The following is a 12,157-nucleotide window of genomic DNA, read 5'->3' as shown; positions in this document are numbered from 1 at the left end:
GATCTTTTCCCTTAGGATCTGGAGAATGTTCTGCGCTCGCACTCTGAGGAATGGCTGGACAAGATTCAGGAAATTGGCAACGAGCTAATTGACAACGAATTCATGGCCGACTCCATGCGACGCGACATTGATGACACCGTCCAACGATGGACGCAACTCCAGCAGCAGGCCAAGAAGCGAGCAGAGCTCCTGGAGCAAAAGGTCAGCGAGGCGGAGCAGTCCGAGAAGTGCATCGTGCAGTTCGAGAAGTGGCTGACCCGGGTGGACGACATACTCAGCGATCATCTCGAGAACGACAAGACCATTGAAGATCTGCCGGAGGATTTCCAGGTAAGTTCTCAGTTACATAAGGATCCTTCAAGCATTGGATTCACATTGTAATTCATTAATAGCGCTTGGCACGCGAGTTTGTGGCCAATGAGAAAAACTTTAAGGAGATCAGCGAACTTATTGACGAGCACACGAGGAACGGCAAGGTCGGAGCTGCCAATCGCCTCCAGGAGCAGCTAAATCTGATGGAGGTGAGGTTCAAGTACTGCCAGGCCAAGCTGAGCAAGTGTACTGCACCCCAACCTGCTTACGAATCGCGTCTGAACAGGTCCTATGCGGATCTTCGCAATGTGGAGCGATCCACTCGGGTACTAGATGTCGCATCCGCCGGACCCAATACGGTTCAGGCTCAATACCAAAAGTGTCTGGTAAGTACAGTGCTTATTAAATAAATCAATATTTTCAAATCCCAACCAATGCTCTAATAATAATAAACTAAATTTCAACATCAACTCAAATGAAATGACACAAAATTGGCTATAGAAATTGGCCAAATATGTTTGTAACTTTTCACAAAACTTTCCTCATTCTTTCACGATTCCCAGCAAATTTATCGCACTCTGTCCGAGATAAAGGCGGAAATCGAGAGCACGATTAAAACCGGTCGCAGGGTTTGCGAGGACCGGTACACCAAATCCCCAAAGCAACTTAGTCAGCGGATTGATGCGCTGAAGCACCTGTACAATGCCCTCGGAGACAATGTGACCCAGTCAAAGGCGTTCCTGGAAAGTCTGCTCACACTAGCGAGGCAATTAGAGGAGTGTTTCGATTCGGCGGACACCCTAATCCGGCGCTTTGAGTCGCCGCAAGAGGTTCACGACAGGAACTCCATACTCCTGGAGTTTGAAGATGTGCTGCGGACCTGCGAGGACCACTACAATGAGTATAGCAAATCCTGTGACCAGAGCTGCATGGTGGAAACCCGCCAAAGAATCGATGGATTGAAGGCCACGTACCACAAGTTGACCAGTGCGGACATTATCAAGCGGCTCACCGAGATGAAGGCCACCCTGCAGAACCTGGACAACATTTCCCTGGAGACCCTAAAGTACGAATCAAGCTATAACCCCTTAGCGATATAGAAAAGTTTTAAAAATAACTCCTAGCTTTAAGAATTCATCAGTCAGGTTACCTGAACTTGGACACTGAGTCTGGTAATTCTTGTTTAGTTTTAACGGTAGAGTTAGGTGATGCTCACCTATCAAAGTCCAAACGAGATTTATATTGTAGCTGATAAAGCTTAATACTACATTAAGTTAATTAAGCCTTCTCATGTTCACGATGCTGTAAACCCCTAATCTACTTCTTCACCTAGTAATTGTAATCTTTTGCAGGGCAATGGAGCACGACCTGAAGGAGATAAATGTGCCCTCGAATCCGGAAATTGAGAAATTGCAGCAGCAAGTAATTGCAATTGTCGTGGTGAGTCGGAGCAAGCAAACCAATCCTCTTAATTACGCAAAAGCTTCCTTTCCGCTTTCCACAATGTCCTTTCCACCTGCACATAATATATGGTCCATCCTTTCCTCTTTCTGTGCTTTCTGTTATCGGGTTTCAGTTTTTTGCTTACACTCGTTTTTGTCTTTATTTGCTTACCTCACATTTCGCTTTTACATCGGAGTCGCCTCACACTTCCCATTCCATTGAGGCTGATTCTACTCGGACACCTTTTGGCCCGGCTCGAAGCAAATGGAATTGGGTTTCAATTTTCCTCTGCTTATACTCCTTCTGTTTCACATCATCGGTTCGACGTCATTTGATTTATCAGAATGTACAGCTTGATTTAATGCGGAATGATGCAAACCTTAAATCGTACTCAGCAGCCAGGCGAATTGGAACTGGAAATTGATTGCTTAAAATCTAGATATATTAAATATACATAACGGGTCGTGCCAAAGTTTGTTTATATTTATAAATCGGTTTACTTTTAAAATACTAAAGAACTTGGGCTCTTGAATTTAAATTTGCCATAAAAACAAAAATATATACACACATATTTAAGTTCCTATTGACTACTAACTAATCAGTTTTATAAAAAGGCAATCAAGAATCCATATGTTTAAATTTCCCACTACCAATTGCTTCTGCTTGATAATGCGCATCACCATACTTACTTACTCAACCCATTTTTATTTTATTGTGCCAGTTTCATAAACCATTAAATAATCTTTCCACCAAAAGCTAATCCAGAACCAACAACATTTACCCGTACTGGTAAATGCAAATGCCAAACCATCAAATCTACCACATCACCCCAGCTAGAGAATAAACCATTATTTTAAATATTGAATAAAACCAGAAATCACCGTATCACTAGAGCTCTACGGGGTCTAACTTTGGTGTCATTTTCACGCTTCCAAATCTAATGTGTATAGTTTTATACTTGAATCCCCTCTAATTGTTGTTGTGGCGTTCGATTGGTTGTGGCTGCGTCAAATGTCCAAACCATCCCAAAAACAACATACAAAAAGTAATCCTTCCAATCCACCGCTCACCACCACCACAAAAAAAAATATATAAAAATCCACCAATTACCACCGCTCACCACCAACCAACGCTAATAAATAAATGGCCACTGCTTTTTTAATGGAGACTATGTACCTAAATGTAAAAATACCTATATACCGGCTTCATGGGCTTCATGCATTCAGAAATGCATTTGTTTAGTTTTTGAGAGTCTACAGAGCTTTGTAATTTACACCAAACTATGCATTTGTTGTTCAGGATGTGCTGAAAACCCGTTTCAATGAAGCCACAACGCTTGCCGCTCGAAATACGAGCTCTCCGGAAAATGACGACACGGAAATAGTTGTTGTCAGCGATACAGTGCGTCAACGACGTGCCAGGACACCGCAATCAGGAGAATCCCCATCATCCGCCCACACCAGTTCCTCTGAGTCGCCAACGAAGGGTGTGGAGAATAGCACGGGAGCGGTTGGCGACCTGCCGGGTGGAGTCCTGCCGGATCTTCTCCCACCACAAACATTCCGGCTGGCCGAGTCCAGTACTCTGTTCTCCCAGATTTCCCTCAATCCCGAGAAGATATCCAAGACTCCACCACCCAAACCGGCGAAAACAAAGCGAAAGGCCCCAAGTTCTCCCGCCCAAGTTGTGGAGATCAAGGTGAAGAACATCCAAAACGATAAAATGTCAGTGCAGAATATTGATCTGGAACCACAGCAGGGTGAAATCGTCGACACCGTTAATATCCTGGAGAGTGTGGAACCCTTTGTACCCGAGTACGTGGAGACTGTACAGATTGTAGATCTCTCCGAGGACTCGGACTCATCGGTTAGAGTTGACAGTCAGGGCAAGGAGGTGCGACGGTCGAAGAGCAAGCACTCACTGAACGATGCTCCACTGCCCAAGGTTTCGGATAACGATGAAGACTCGGCGGAACAGGAGGAGGACCTCCTGCGTCCCTCGGCTGGAAATACAAGCACACCGTTCCTGCGGGTGGAAAAGCACCGCATCTCCTTCGATGAGAAACGCAAGCGAGTAGCTAATGAGCGCGATATCCTGCGTGATTCCGAAGAGGAGGAACCCAAAACACCGGATACCCCCCGGTCAGCGCAAGTATCCAAGCCAAAACGCTGGCGCCAGCTTCAGCCCGAAATGGATGCCCTGGAACCCGAATCCCCCGGTCGCGATAGTTTCTATAGTCCCGACAAAGAATCCGGTTTCGATGCTGAGCCTCTCGTGTTTTCAGACGATGAGGATATACCGCGTTTCTCGCTGGAAATGACACCAACCATTGACTCCGATAGTGATACGGTAATTTGGTTGAATGCCCTGGCAAATCGCTTCCCAAAGTGTTTTAAAGTATCAATCCTAACTCGAGAAATATTATTCTTCCCTATCCACACAGAGTCGCATAGAGACGCCCTCTACCAAAAAGCCCAATCCTTTCCTGAGCAAGGTCCTTGAATCGATGCCTTCTCCCGTGGATGACTCGAATGTAACGCTCAAAAGTCCGCTCAGCGAACAGCTGCCCCAGAATCTGGATGATCGTGTCCGAGAGTTCGATAAGCAGGCCAAGCAGATGATCTACAAGTTAAAGCTTACGAAGGCCAAGATTGAACAGTGTCACGAAAGCGAAGCGTAAGGCTTAGAAAATATTATTGCATTCTTCAGTTGTAGATTTCAAGTTAAAGAAAGTCTTTTAAGTAAGCCACTAAAAAGGCATTTAAGTTTTACGCATGTTCACATTTGGTCTAAAATACCAAGTTATAGAAACATTTCGCTAAGCTGGTCACTCTGAAAGTTAAATATATATACTTATTTTGTGCTAGGTAATTGAGGATGATAACTCGTTCATAAGCTCGTTTAAATTTTATAAATAGCAAATTAGCATAAGGATGAGAAAACGAAGAACTGTAAAGTCAGTGTGACCTATACTTTAGAAATAAATCAGTTAGCTTTTACAAAAATAGGGATAGATGGTGTATGATATCTTGAACATGTGACCTGATCAAATGAAATATTGCAGAGAGGATCTGAGGCTCCTTATAGCTCCCGATGCAGCCACCTTGATATCCCAGGGAGACTCCTTGGTACTGGAAACCCATGGAAGACAGGGCAGCATTTCCCGCCTGGTCATGCGCACCCAAATAATATTGAGGGAACAGTTTCGGGAAGTGCAGCAAGCTACGTATGACACCATCCACAGACTTCTATGGTTTCCATTTTCACAGTGCGTTCAATTACCATAGATCCAAGACCTCGGGAAGTGGGACGCCAGCTCCTCCACTGGACAGTGTGAACATCGAGGAACTGGTCACCAAGGGACTGCGTCGCATCAACGTTCTTATAGAGAAGACGGTGGATCTAAAGTCTAGCAGCGATCTTGAGAAGCGCATGGAGGATATCAACGTGAGTGCAACTGAGTTCTGGCAAATGGCCACGCTGCCAATATAAAAGCTTAATTACCTGTCCAAACTACAATTAAATCACTTTCATTTAATCGCCGCAATTAGTCATGTACGTGGACCTTTTGAAGACAGCGTCGCATCTTTCGGCGATACTCGCTCGTCTCTTGCCGCAAGTTAATTGCCCTCTTGAGAATTTCGGCACACATCTATAAATCTATAGGCAGTGGCCACCACAGCTAAATGGGTCCATTAGAAGACCCAAAAATAAACACGACTGACACAGTTACACATCTGCATGCAGTTGGGCGGTGGATCAGATTCGTAGTATTTAGTGGGTCAGAAGAGATCGTAGGAGTAAGAGAAAATTTAAGAGTTCTTTTCCTGAGCCGCAGCTCATTTTGTTGCGGATGCTGTCTGTTCTGAAGGGTTGGACGATATGATGGTTGTCATGTTCTATTAAATTATGAACATGTTCCTTTAAACGTAGTGCTGTATTTAAACATGAAATGTTTTAGTGACAAGTGCCATGTTGTATTGGACTCGAATGCATTTGGGTTCATACTTTAATTCTTCGTTTTTGGAATTCAAGAAAAATATAATTTTTTGTAACAAGACTTAAGTAAAAGTATTCAAACAGACACTAGTATCCAATAAGTGGAATTTAAAAAACTTGTGTAAGAAAAAGTTTCTGTGGGTAAGAGTACAACTTTTTGAGAAAGTCCCATTCATAAAAACTGTTTGCTACCAGCTACGCAGCATATAATAAATGTAACATTTTCAACAAGTTCCATCCCTGGGCAACAGAGTCATTAATCACTGCAATCATTTGTTGTTTATTTTTATATGTTTTATTTATTCAGTTTTTTGTTTGATTTTATGGCACCAGCGAGCATGGCGACAAACGCCAGCGATTCAAAAAAGCGAAAAATGAAATCAAAAATAGAAAACATTTTGTATTTTCACAGAGGGAAAGAGACATACAGAGAGAAGCGTTTGGGGGCTGAAAAGTAGATTGAAAATGGGAAAACTTATTTCGAAGAGGGGCAAACATGTAAATTCGTCTCTTTGCCGGCGAGATGAGGACTTTTGTTTTTATTTTGCCTCATTTTTTGTTTGCGCCTCTTCAGTAGCGAACCGTCTCGTTTGGAAAGCGGTTGCAGAGCTTTAAAATCTTTTCAAATTTTCCGATGTGTTTGCGGGCGCTTCTTTGTTGGCCCAGTGATTGATTGTAAATTTTGCGGAAATTTCATTTTGGCGCGAAGCGAAATTTCGACAGCAAAAATCGGATCGTCTGCAACAGTTGCATCGCGCTGCATTCACGACCCACAAATGCAATTTTGCTGGTTGACAAACGCCGTTCAAGAGGTGGTAGGGTTTTCCGCCGCCAGTCACGCCCCCCTGCGTACCGCCCACCCTCGACCAGCTTCACTTGTTCCTTTCCCGAAAAGAGAGAGAAAGAGTCCCTGCATGATTGCAGCTGAAATTGAATTCCAATCGCCGTTGGCTGCTCCTCTCCCAAGCGGTGGCCATTTCGCTCGCCAGTGTATGTGTTTGTTCAGCTTCCGTTTCCGCTTCGAACTGACATTTATTATTCAGCTGCCGCAGCTCAAGAGTATCGAATGCATTAATACCTGCTTTAGTGCGCTTTTGCTCGACGCTTAAAGCCGATTTCATTTTCAGTCGATATGCAGTAATGCAGTTTGCAATTAAATTTAATTTTTAAAATTGCGTGAACACCTCGCTTTTATTTCAATTACCTATGTATATTCCGTTAGTCACTCTCTTTTAACTAGAATTTACTTTAAATAAATACAATTCTAAATAATTTATAAATATGATTTGCTGACAAGCCAAACTACTCATGTGTAGAAGATAGTACAGTTCTTGAATTATGCACCCTCTAATCTCAAGAGAATTTGAAGAGCTTAATGGCACAATGTCATTTAATATAATAAAGCAGATTCCTTTTAATATTAAAACTCACTTTCTTTAGCACTTTTTAATACATCTTCCCATTTTGATTGCAGGAGCGGCACGACGATTTGCAGGTGATTGTCAGCGCCATTGGCAAGAACGCCCAGATGCCGAAGGTCACGCCCCTCATGATGAACGAAATTGAAAAGGTTTGCCCACACACTTCGCTTCCCATTGAAACCCCTTACGTTGTGAATGCCTTGCCATTTTGCAGACGAAAAACAATTTGATAGCTCACGCCGATTCCATTGAGCTCTCGTTGACGGAACTAAGAAATGGCCCCCGAATTTCCAATGGCAAGGAGCGTCCAGATGCATCCAGTGCGGCCACCATGAGCTGTCGTTCGGGTAAGCTTGCCCACTCAATTGTTTGAAATAGCTCCTTTTACTTTGGAAGCTTAGAGAGATCGCATCCAAACCTAAGCCAATGGTTCGCAATGTTCTTGTTGATTGTCGGCAAGTTGAATTGGCTTCAATTGTTTGGTTTACACTCGAGTTGACTGCTTAAATGTAGACAAGCTGTCGAAGTGGACTTGGTCTAGTAGATAAACTTAAGGAAGAGCACTTTTCGGGAGTGCTCATCCTGTCAGAAGGCATTTATTTGAGTGCTGACGCACAGGACATTTACCAAATGATCTATAAACAATTATCTATCACAAAACAGAAAATATGTAATTTCAAATAAGTTGTGAATATATCGCATTCTTGTTCAAAGAATATACTCCCGTACTCTTATTATAAAATATTTGAATTTAATTATTCAAGCACGCATGTGCTATTGTTCTATTTTTAATTTAAAATACACACAAATTCCTATATTTCATTTTAGGTTTTTTTTATTAACCAAACCCAATTGATATGATTTGAGGTTTTATTACTGCACACAATCGTTCACATTACTGAAATTTAATAATCCCTTTTTTTACTGACTAAATAATTCGAACATTGGCCAACAAAACAACGAAAACTCTTGAAACAGCACGTACAAGTTTTTGTTCATTGTAATTCTGTTTGGTGTATGTGCACTTTTATGTGAACTATGTGTTGATTTACATTTAGCGTTTCAAATTTTGATGTGCAACTAAAAATGAAAAAATTCCGTAAACTGCATTTTGGTGCAGTAATAACTAAAAATACAAAGGACATCGATGTTTCCCGCGTTTTTTCTACACCATTTCCGTTTTTTGTTTATGTTTTTATTGGGAAAAGGGCAGCCAGATACCAAATGTGCCATGTCAATGGCACTTTTGACATTTTATGTGAATGTTTTCGGTGTTGACTTACCCAGTGGGAGGTGGGTGGCCTTCCCATGTTTCCCATGTTTCCCATTTTGTAGACCCCTTTTCTTGATTCCATAACAGATGCAGACATATGTTGTTGAATACATATTTCGCATGCCTGCTACTTGGGGTTTTGTGGCCAAGTTTAAGAAGGAATTATTCAGTAAAACTTTCACTTCGTTCAAATCGTTTTACATGTATACATTTCGATTGTATTATGGAGTTTCCATTAATTGAATTCGTTTGTTTTATTCCAATTTCCTTAACATGTTTTAAGAGTTTGACCACAATTTACACAATACAAAATCCAAATTGCTGAATACCTTGTACCTCTAACTAGCAGGAGTGCTGCAGATGAGGAAATCTCTCATCCTTTGGCAATCGTGCTAGCTAAGCTACAAGAAATCCCTCTCGCGACCAGTAGTGACGGGCTTTCCATGAGGGGATCCCACCTGGCTTAGCTGTGCCGATGCACGGGTAAGATTTCTGGTCATGGTAACCTGATCGTTGGATATCTTCACCAGGCCTTGCGATCTCATAAACTTCTCAATCTCCAAACTGGCTTTCTCTGCGAAATGCACACTGTTGTCGAAAACCTCTTCATCCGCTGATGGGACCGCCATCATCACATCGCTCATTTTCCGACCGTTTTTCGCAATGGTGTACTCACCCTCCTGCGAAATCCTTCGTCGCTCTGCGAAACTCAGCTGCGGGTCCTGAAATTCCCCTATAATCGAGCCCAACGTGACGTCGTAGTCGGCCTGGGTCACACTCCCACCGACCACTTCTTCATCTGGCGATCCTCCGGACGAAATCTCCGATTCTCGACTTTCGACGGGCGTTGCCAGAAGGACCCTCTTTTTCGCTTTCGGCCCCTTCGGCTTAACGGAGTGCACCATTGGCTGTTCGCTCAAATCGGTTGTTTTTTTTATGAGATCGCCTAAATCGGTCAGCCGCCTGTCAAGTACCTTGGCATTCAAGGCCACGCCCTTTTTGGGATGCGGAGTTCCAACGGAAACTATATCCCGGATATTCCTAGTCAGCGAGGGGCGACGAATTACGGTGACCGACAGCTAAAGTAAAAGTAGAGATCAGAAGACAGAAGACAGATTTTAAGGACAGCAAACAATTGGCAATGGAAAGTAATATGCTCTCTACAAATGGATTGAACTGAACTCGCCAATTATTTTAAACAATACTCCCGAAATGTGCTATAAAAATCTTAATTTTGTTTGGAATCATGCCAACATTACCTTCGACTTATGCGCGTGTTTCGACCAATGAGAGCTTGCATCGCTGATACTTGGGCTTGCATCTTCCGGCTTTTCCGGTTTTTCCGGCTTTACGGCTTTCTTGTGTAACCCGGAATGGTTTTGATTCCCAAAATCACTACGCATTTTGAGGCGAGCCTTTAGTAAGTTGGCATCCACTCCTTGCTCCGCGCGAGGATATGGAGTAGATGACTTATTAGAGGACTTCATTAACCCATAGTCCCTGGAAGAGATGGGTAAGGGATCCGTGGATTTGAATTTAAGCTTGGGTATCCTCAGAAAAATAGAAAATTCCTTGTCGATCATACTTGGGTCGCCGACAATCGTGTTGTTAAGCCTCCTAGTTCCACTCCTATCTTCTTTGTATGCCTCTTTCTTCACATTTCGCATGGCTTTTGTTTTTTTTTGTTAAACGTTTTTTTTTATAATTTGTTTTATTTTTCAACTGATTTTCTTTTTACTTTTTGAGTATATGGTTTTCTAAAAACAAAACATGACAAAAATCAGCATGATATTGGATGAGTTTCTTCTAACTTGTTTCGTTTGAAACGGAGCTGCGAAAAATGGCCAACACTACAGTTTGAAAGCCATGTTTGCCAAGCTTGACAAAAGCTGGCTGCTGCCAAACTAATTTTGGTGTTGTGCACTGCCTATAGATGGCGCTCAACATTATGCGTGTATGAATGAATGTAGACAACTTTGATTATAGGGTAAAATATTTCATCGTAATTATTTATCCAAATATATTTTATTTACGCCCAAAACTGATTATAAAGTCTTAATGACAATTAAACAGCTTTTTTAAACTAAAATAGATTTTTTTGTATAATGGTAAAGTAAGATCGAAACAAATGTAATTCTACATTTATTTACCTTACTTTTAAGCATTGCTGGATTAATATATTCAACTTTTCGCTTTGCTAAAGCTTTTTTAGAATTAGTCCTGAGCTTTTCGACGCTTTATTCGATTTGACCGTTTTAATCAGCTGTTGGGCACAAAGAAGGAAACATTTGAAAATAAATCGTTCAGCGGCAAGGAAGTAAAAAAGTCTTTAATGTGGAAGTAATACGTTTAATGCAATACGACAGAAGAAATAATTCATTTAAAAAACGGCATTGTAAATTAACGCATTTCAACTCAAGAAAATAAAACATTAAAATAAAATGGCCTAATGTAACCGCACACAATTTAAACGGAAAAACGCATTTCAAAAATATAAATTTGTGGAAAATTAGTGGCGAAAATCAAGTCTACTAATATTTGTGGACTTTTAGCAACGTAATAATATTACTTTATAAATTTTTATGGTGCAGAATCGGGTTACTGCTAGGTAAATACAAAAACAGCGATAACCATTGCCCAAAATATAGACAACAAATTAAAGCCCATCAAGGTCATCCATCACTTAAAATGAGAACTTTAAAACGACTTTTCTGTTTGCTAAGATGTCACTGTGTCTGTCTTAAAGCCCTTTCTGGTCTTTCCTCGACTGAGGAATAAAGAGGACGCTCCTCAGTTGAGTGACAACTGAAAGGGAGAATGGGAAAGGAGCCCAGAATTTCACGCTTTCTTTGGCTTTTAATGAATTATGACATTTTCTGGTGGAGCCCGTTTACTTTTAACGATAGAAGTCAGGCGCGTAGGAGGAAGAAAAATGGAGGGAATGTTATCAGCTCTTTCCCTTTTCGGTGTATTTTTTTTTGTTATTTTATTCTTTATATGATATTTTCTACCACTTTGCACCTGTCCCGAGAATGGCACGGCACAAAGCAAAAGGGGTTTGTGTATATGGAGCCTACCTGAAACATTCATCAGAATGAGTGAAAAGAAATTTTACACTTAACGTGTTTCACTGCTACTTCACCGTGTTTTCCGGCCATGTGTGTGGTTGTCAGCTATGTTATTATTGCTTTCTGGTTCCCTTTTTTATTCCATTCGGGGGGAAAATATGCACAGAAAAAAATATACATTAATAAATGAGCTTTCGTTTCTTTGGAAAAGAATGATTTCCTGATGTTTCTGATTTAAAAATTATGATTTTTGCCAGCCTTACATACTTTGGCATACAGCTTAATAAGCAAAACCTTTTTCCTAAATTTCAAATTTCATATGTATCATTAATGGCAGTGTGTAGGCTGTGTTTTGCAATCTTTTGCTCAGTGCATATATTTGCCTAACAGCTTCTTGTGAGCTTGGAACTCTCATTCATTCAGTCGCTCACTCACTGCAAATGCTTTCAGACGCCACAATTTGACGCGGCCTGCGTTCCGTGTCCCATGTCCTGAATCCCGCTGGTGACCAGGGCCGTGTTAGCTGTCCTCCTTGGACTTGGCATTTGTCGCCGAAATCCCCTGTCCTTGCAGACCGGCCTAATCCTGCGAGGGACACTGCGAAAACTACAAACCAAAACAGCAGACAAGCAAAAAAATCC

The 12,157-nt window shown here is 41.7% G+C and overlaps 2 protein-coding genes across 15 annotated transcripts in view; one reads left to right on the top strand and one right to left on the bottom strand.

The window, feature by feature from the left end:
- The window catches only part of LOC122622207 (dystrophin), a 136,199-nt gene that overhangs the window by 20,285 nt on the left and 103,757 nt on the right, over positions 1–12,157 (top strand). For 9 of the 14 annotated variants that reach the window (XM_043800487.1, XM_043800469.1, XM_043800474.1 and 6 more), the window contains 10 exons: positions 16–330; positions 393–698; positions 876–1,378; positions 1,665–1,752; positions 3,055–4,104; positions 4,199–4,431; positions 4,820–4,981; positions 5,043–5,202; positions 7,229–7,324; positions 7,390–7,522. In XM_043800487.1, coding sequence (XP_043656422.1) covers positions 16–330; positions 393–698; positions 876–1,378; positions 1,665–1,752; positions 3,055–4,104; positions 4,199–4,431; positions 4,820–4,981; positions 5,043–5,202; positions 7,229–7,324; positions 7,390–7,522 — 3,046 coding nt within the window. The remainder of the gene's footprint in view (positions 1–15; positions 331–392; positions 699–875; positions 1,379–1,664; positions 1,753–3,054; positions 4,105–4,198; positions 4,432–4,819; positions 4,982–5,042; positions 5,203–7,228; positions 7,325–7,389; positions 7,523–12,157) is intronic. The other 5 variants (XM_043800479.1, XM_043800481.1, XM_043800482.1 and 2 more) reach the window with 3 other exon arrangements.
- LOC122622212 lies at positions 8,678–10,241 on the bottom strand. The gene is made up of 2 exons (XM_043800490.1): positions 9,708–10,241; positions 8,678–9,527 (listed from the first exon to the last, which is right to left on the bottom strand). Exons 1-2 carry the CDS (start codon positions 10,113–10,115, stop codon positions 8,850–8,852), a joined length of 1,086 nt encoding a protein of 361 aa, XP_043656425.1. The 5' UTR covers positions 10,116–10,241; the 3' UTR covers positions 8,678–8,849.

The sequence above is a fragment of the Drosophila teissieri genome, chromosome 3R (genome assembly GCF_016746235.2).
Source record: "Drosophila teissieri strain GT53w chromosome 3R, Prin_Dtei_1.1, whole genome shotgun sequence".
In the NCBI taxonomy this organism is placed as follows: domain Eukaryota; kingdom Metazoa; phylum Arthropoda; class Insecta; order Diptera; family Drosophilidae; genus Drosophila; species Drosophila teissieri.
This window is presented reverse-complemented; position numbering and strand designations above follow the sequence as displayed.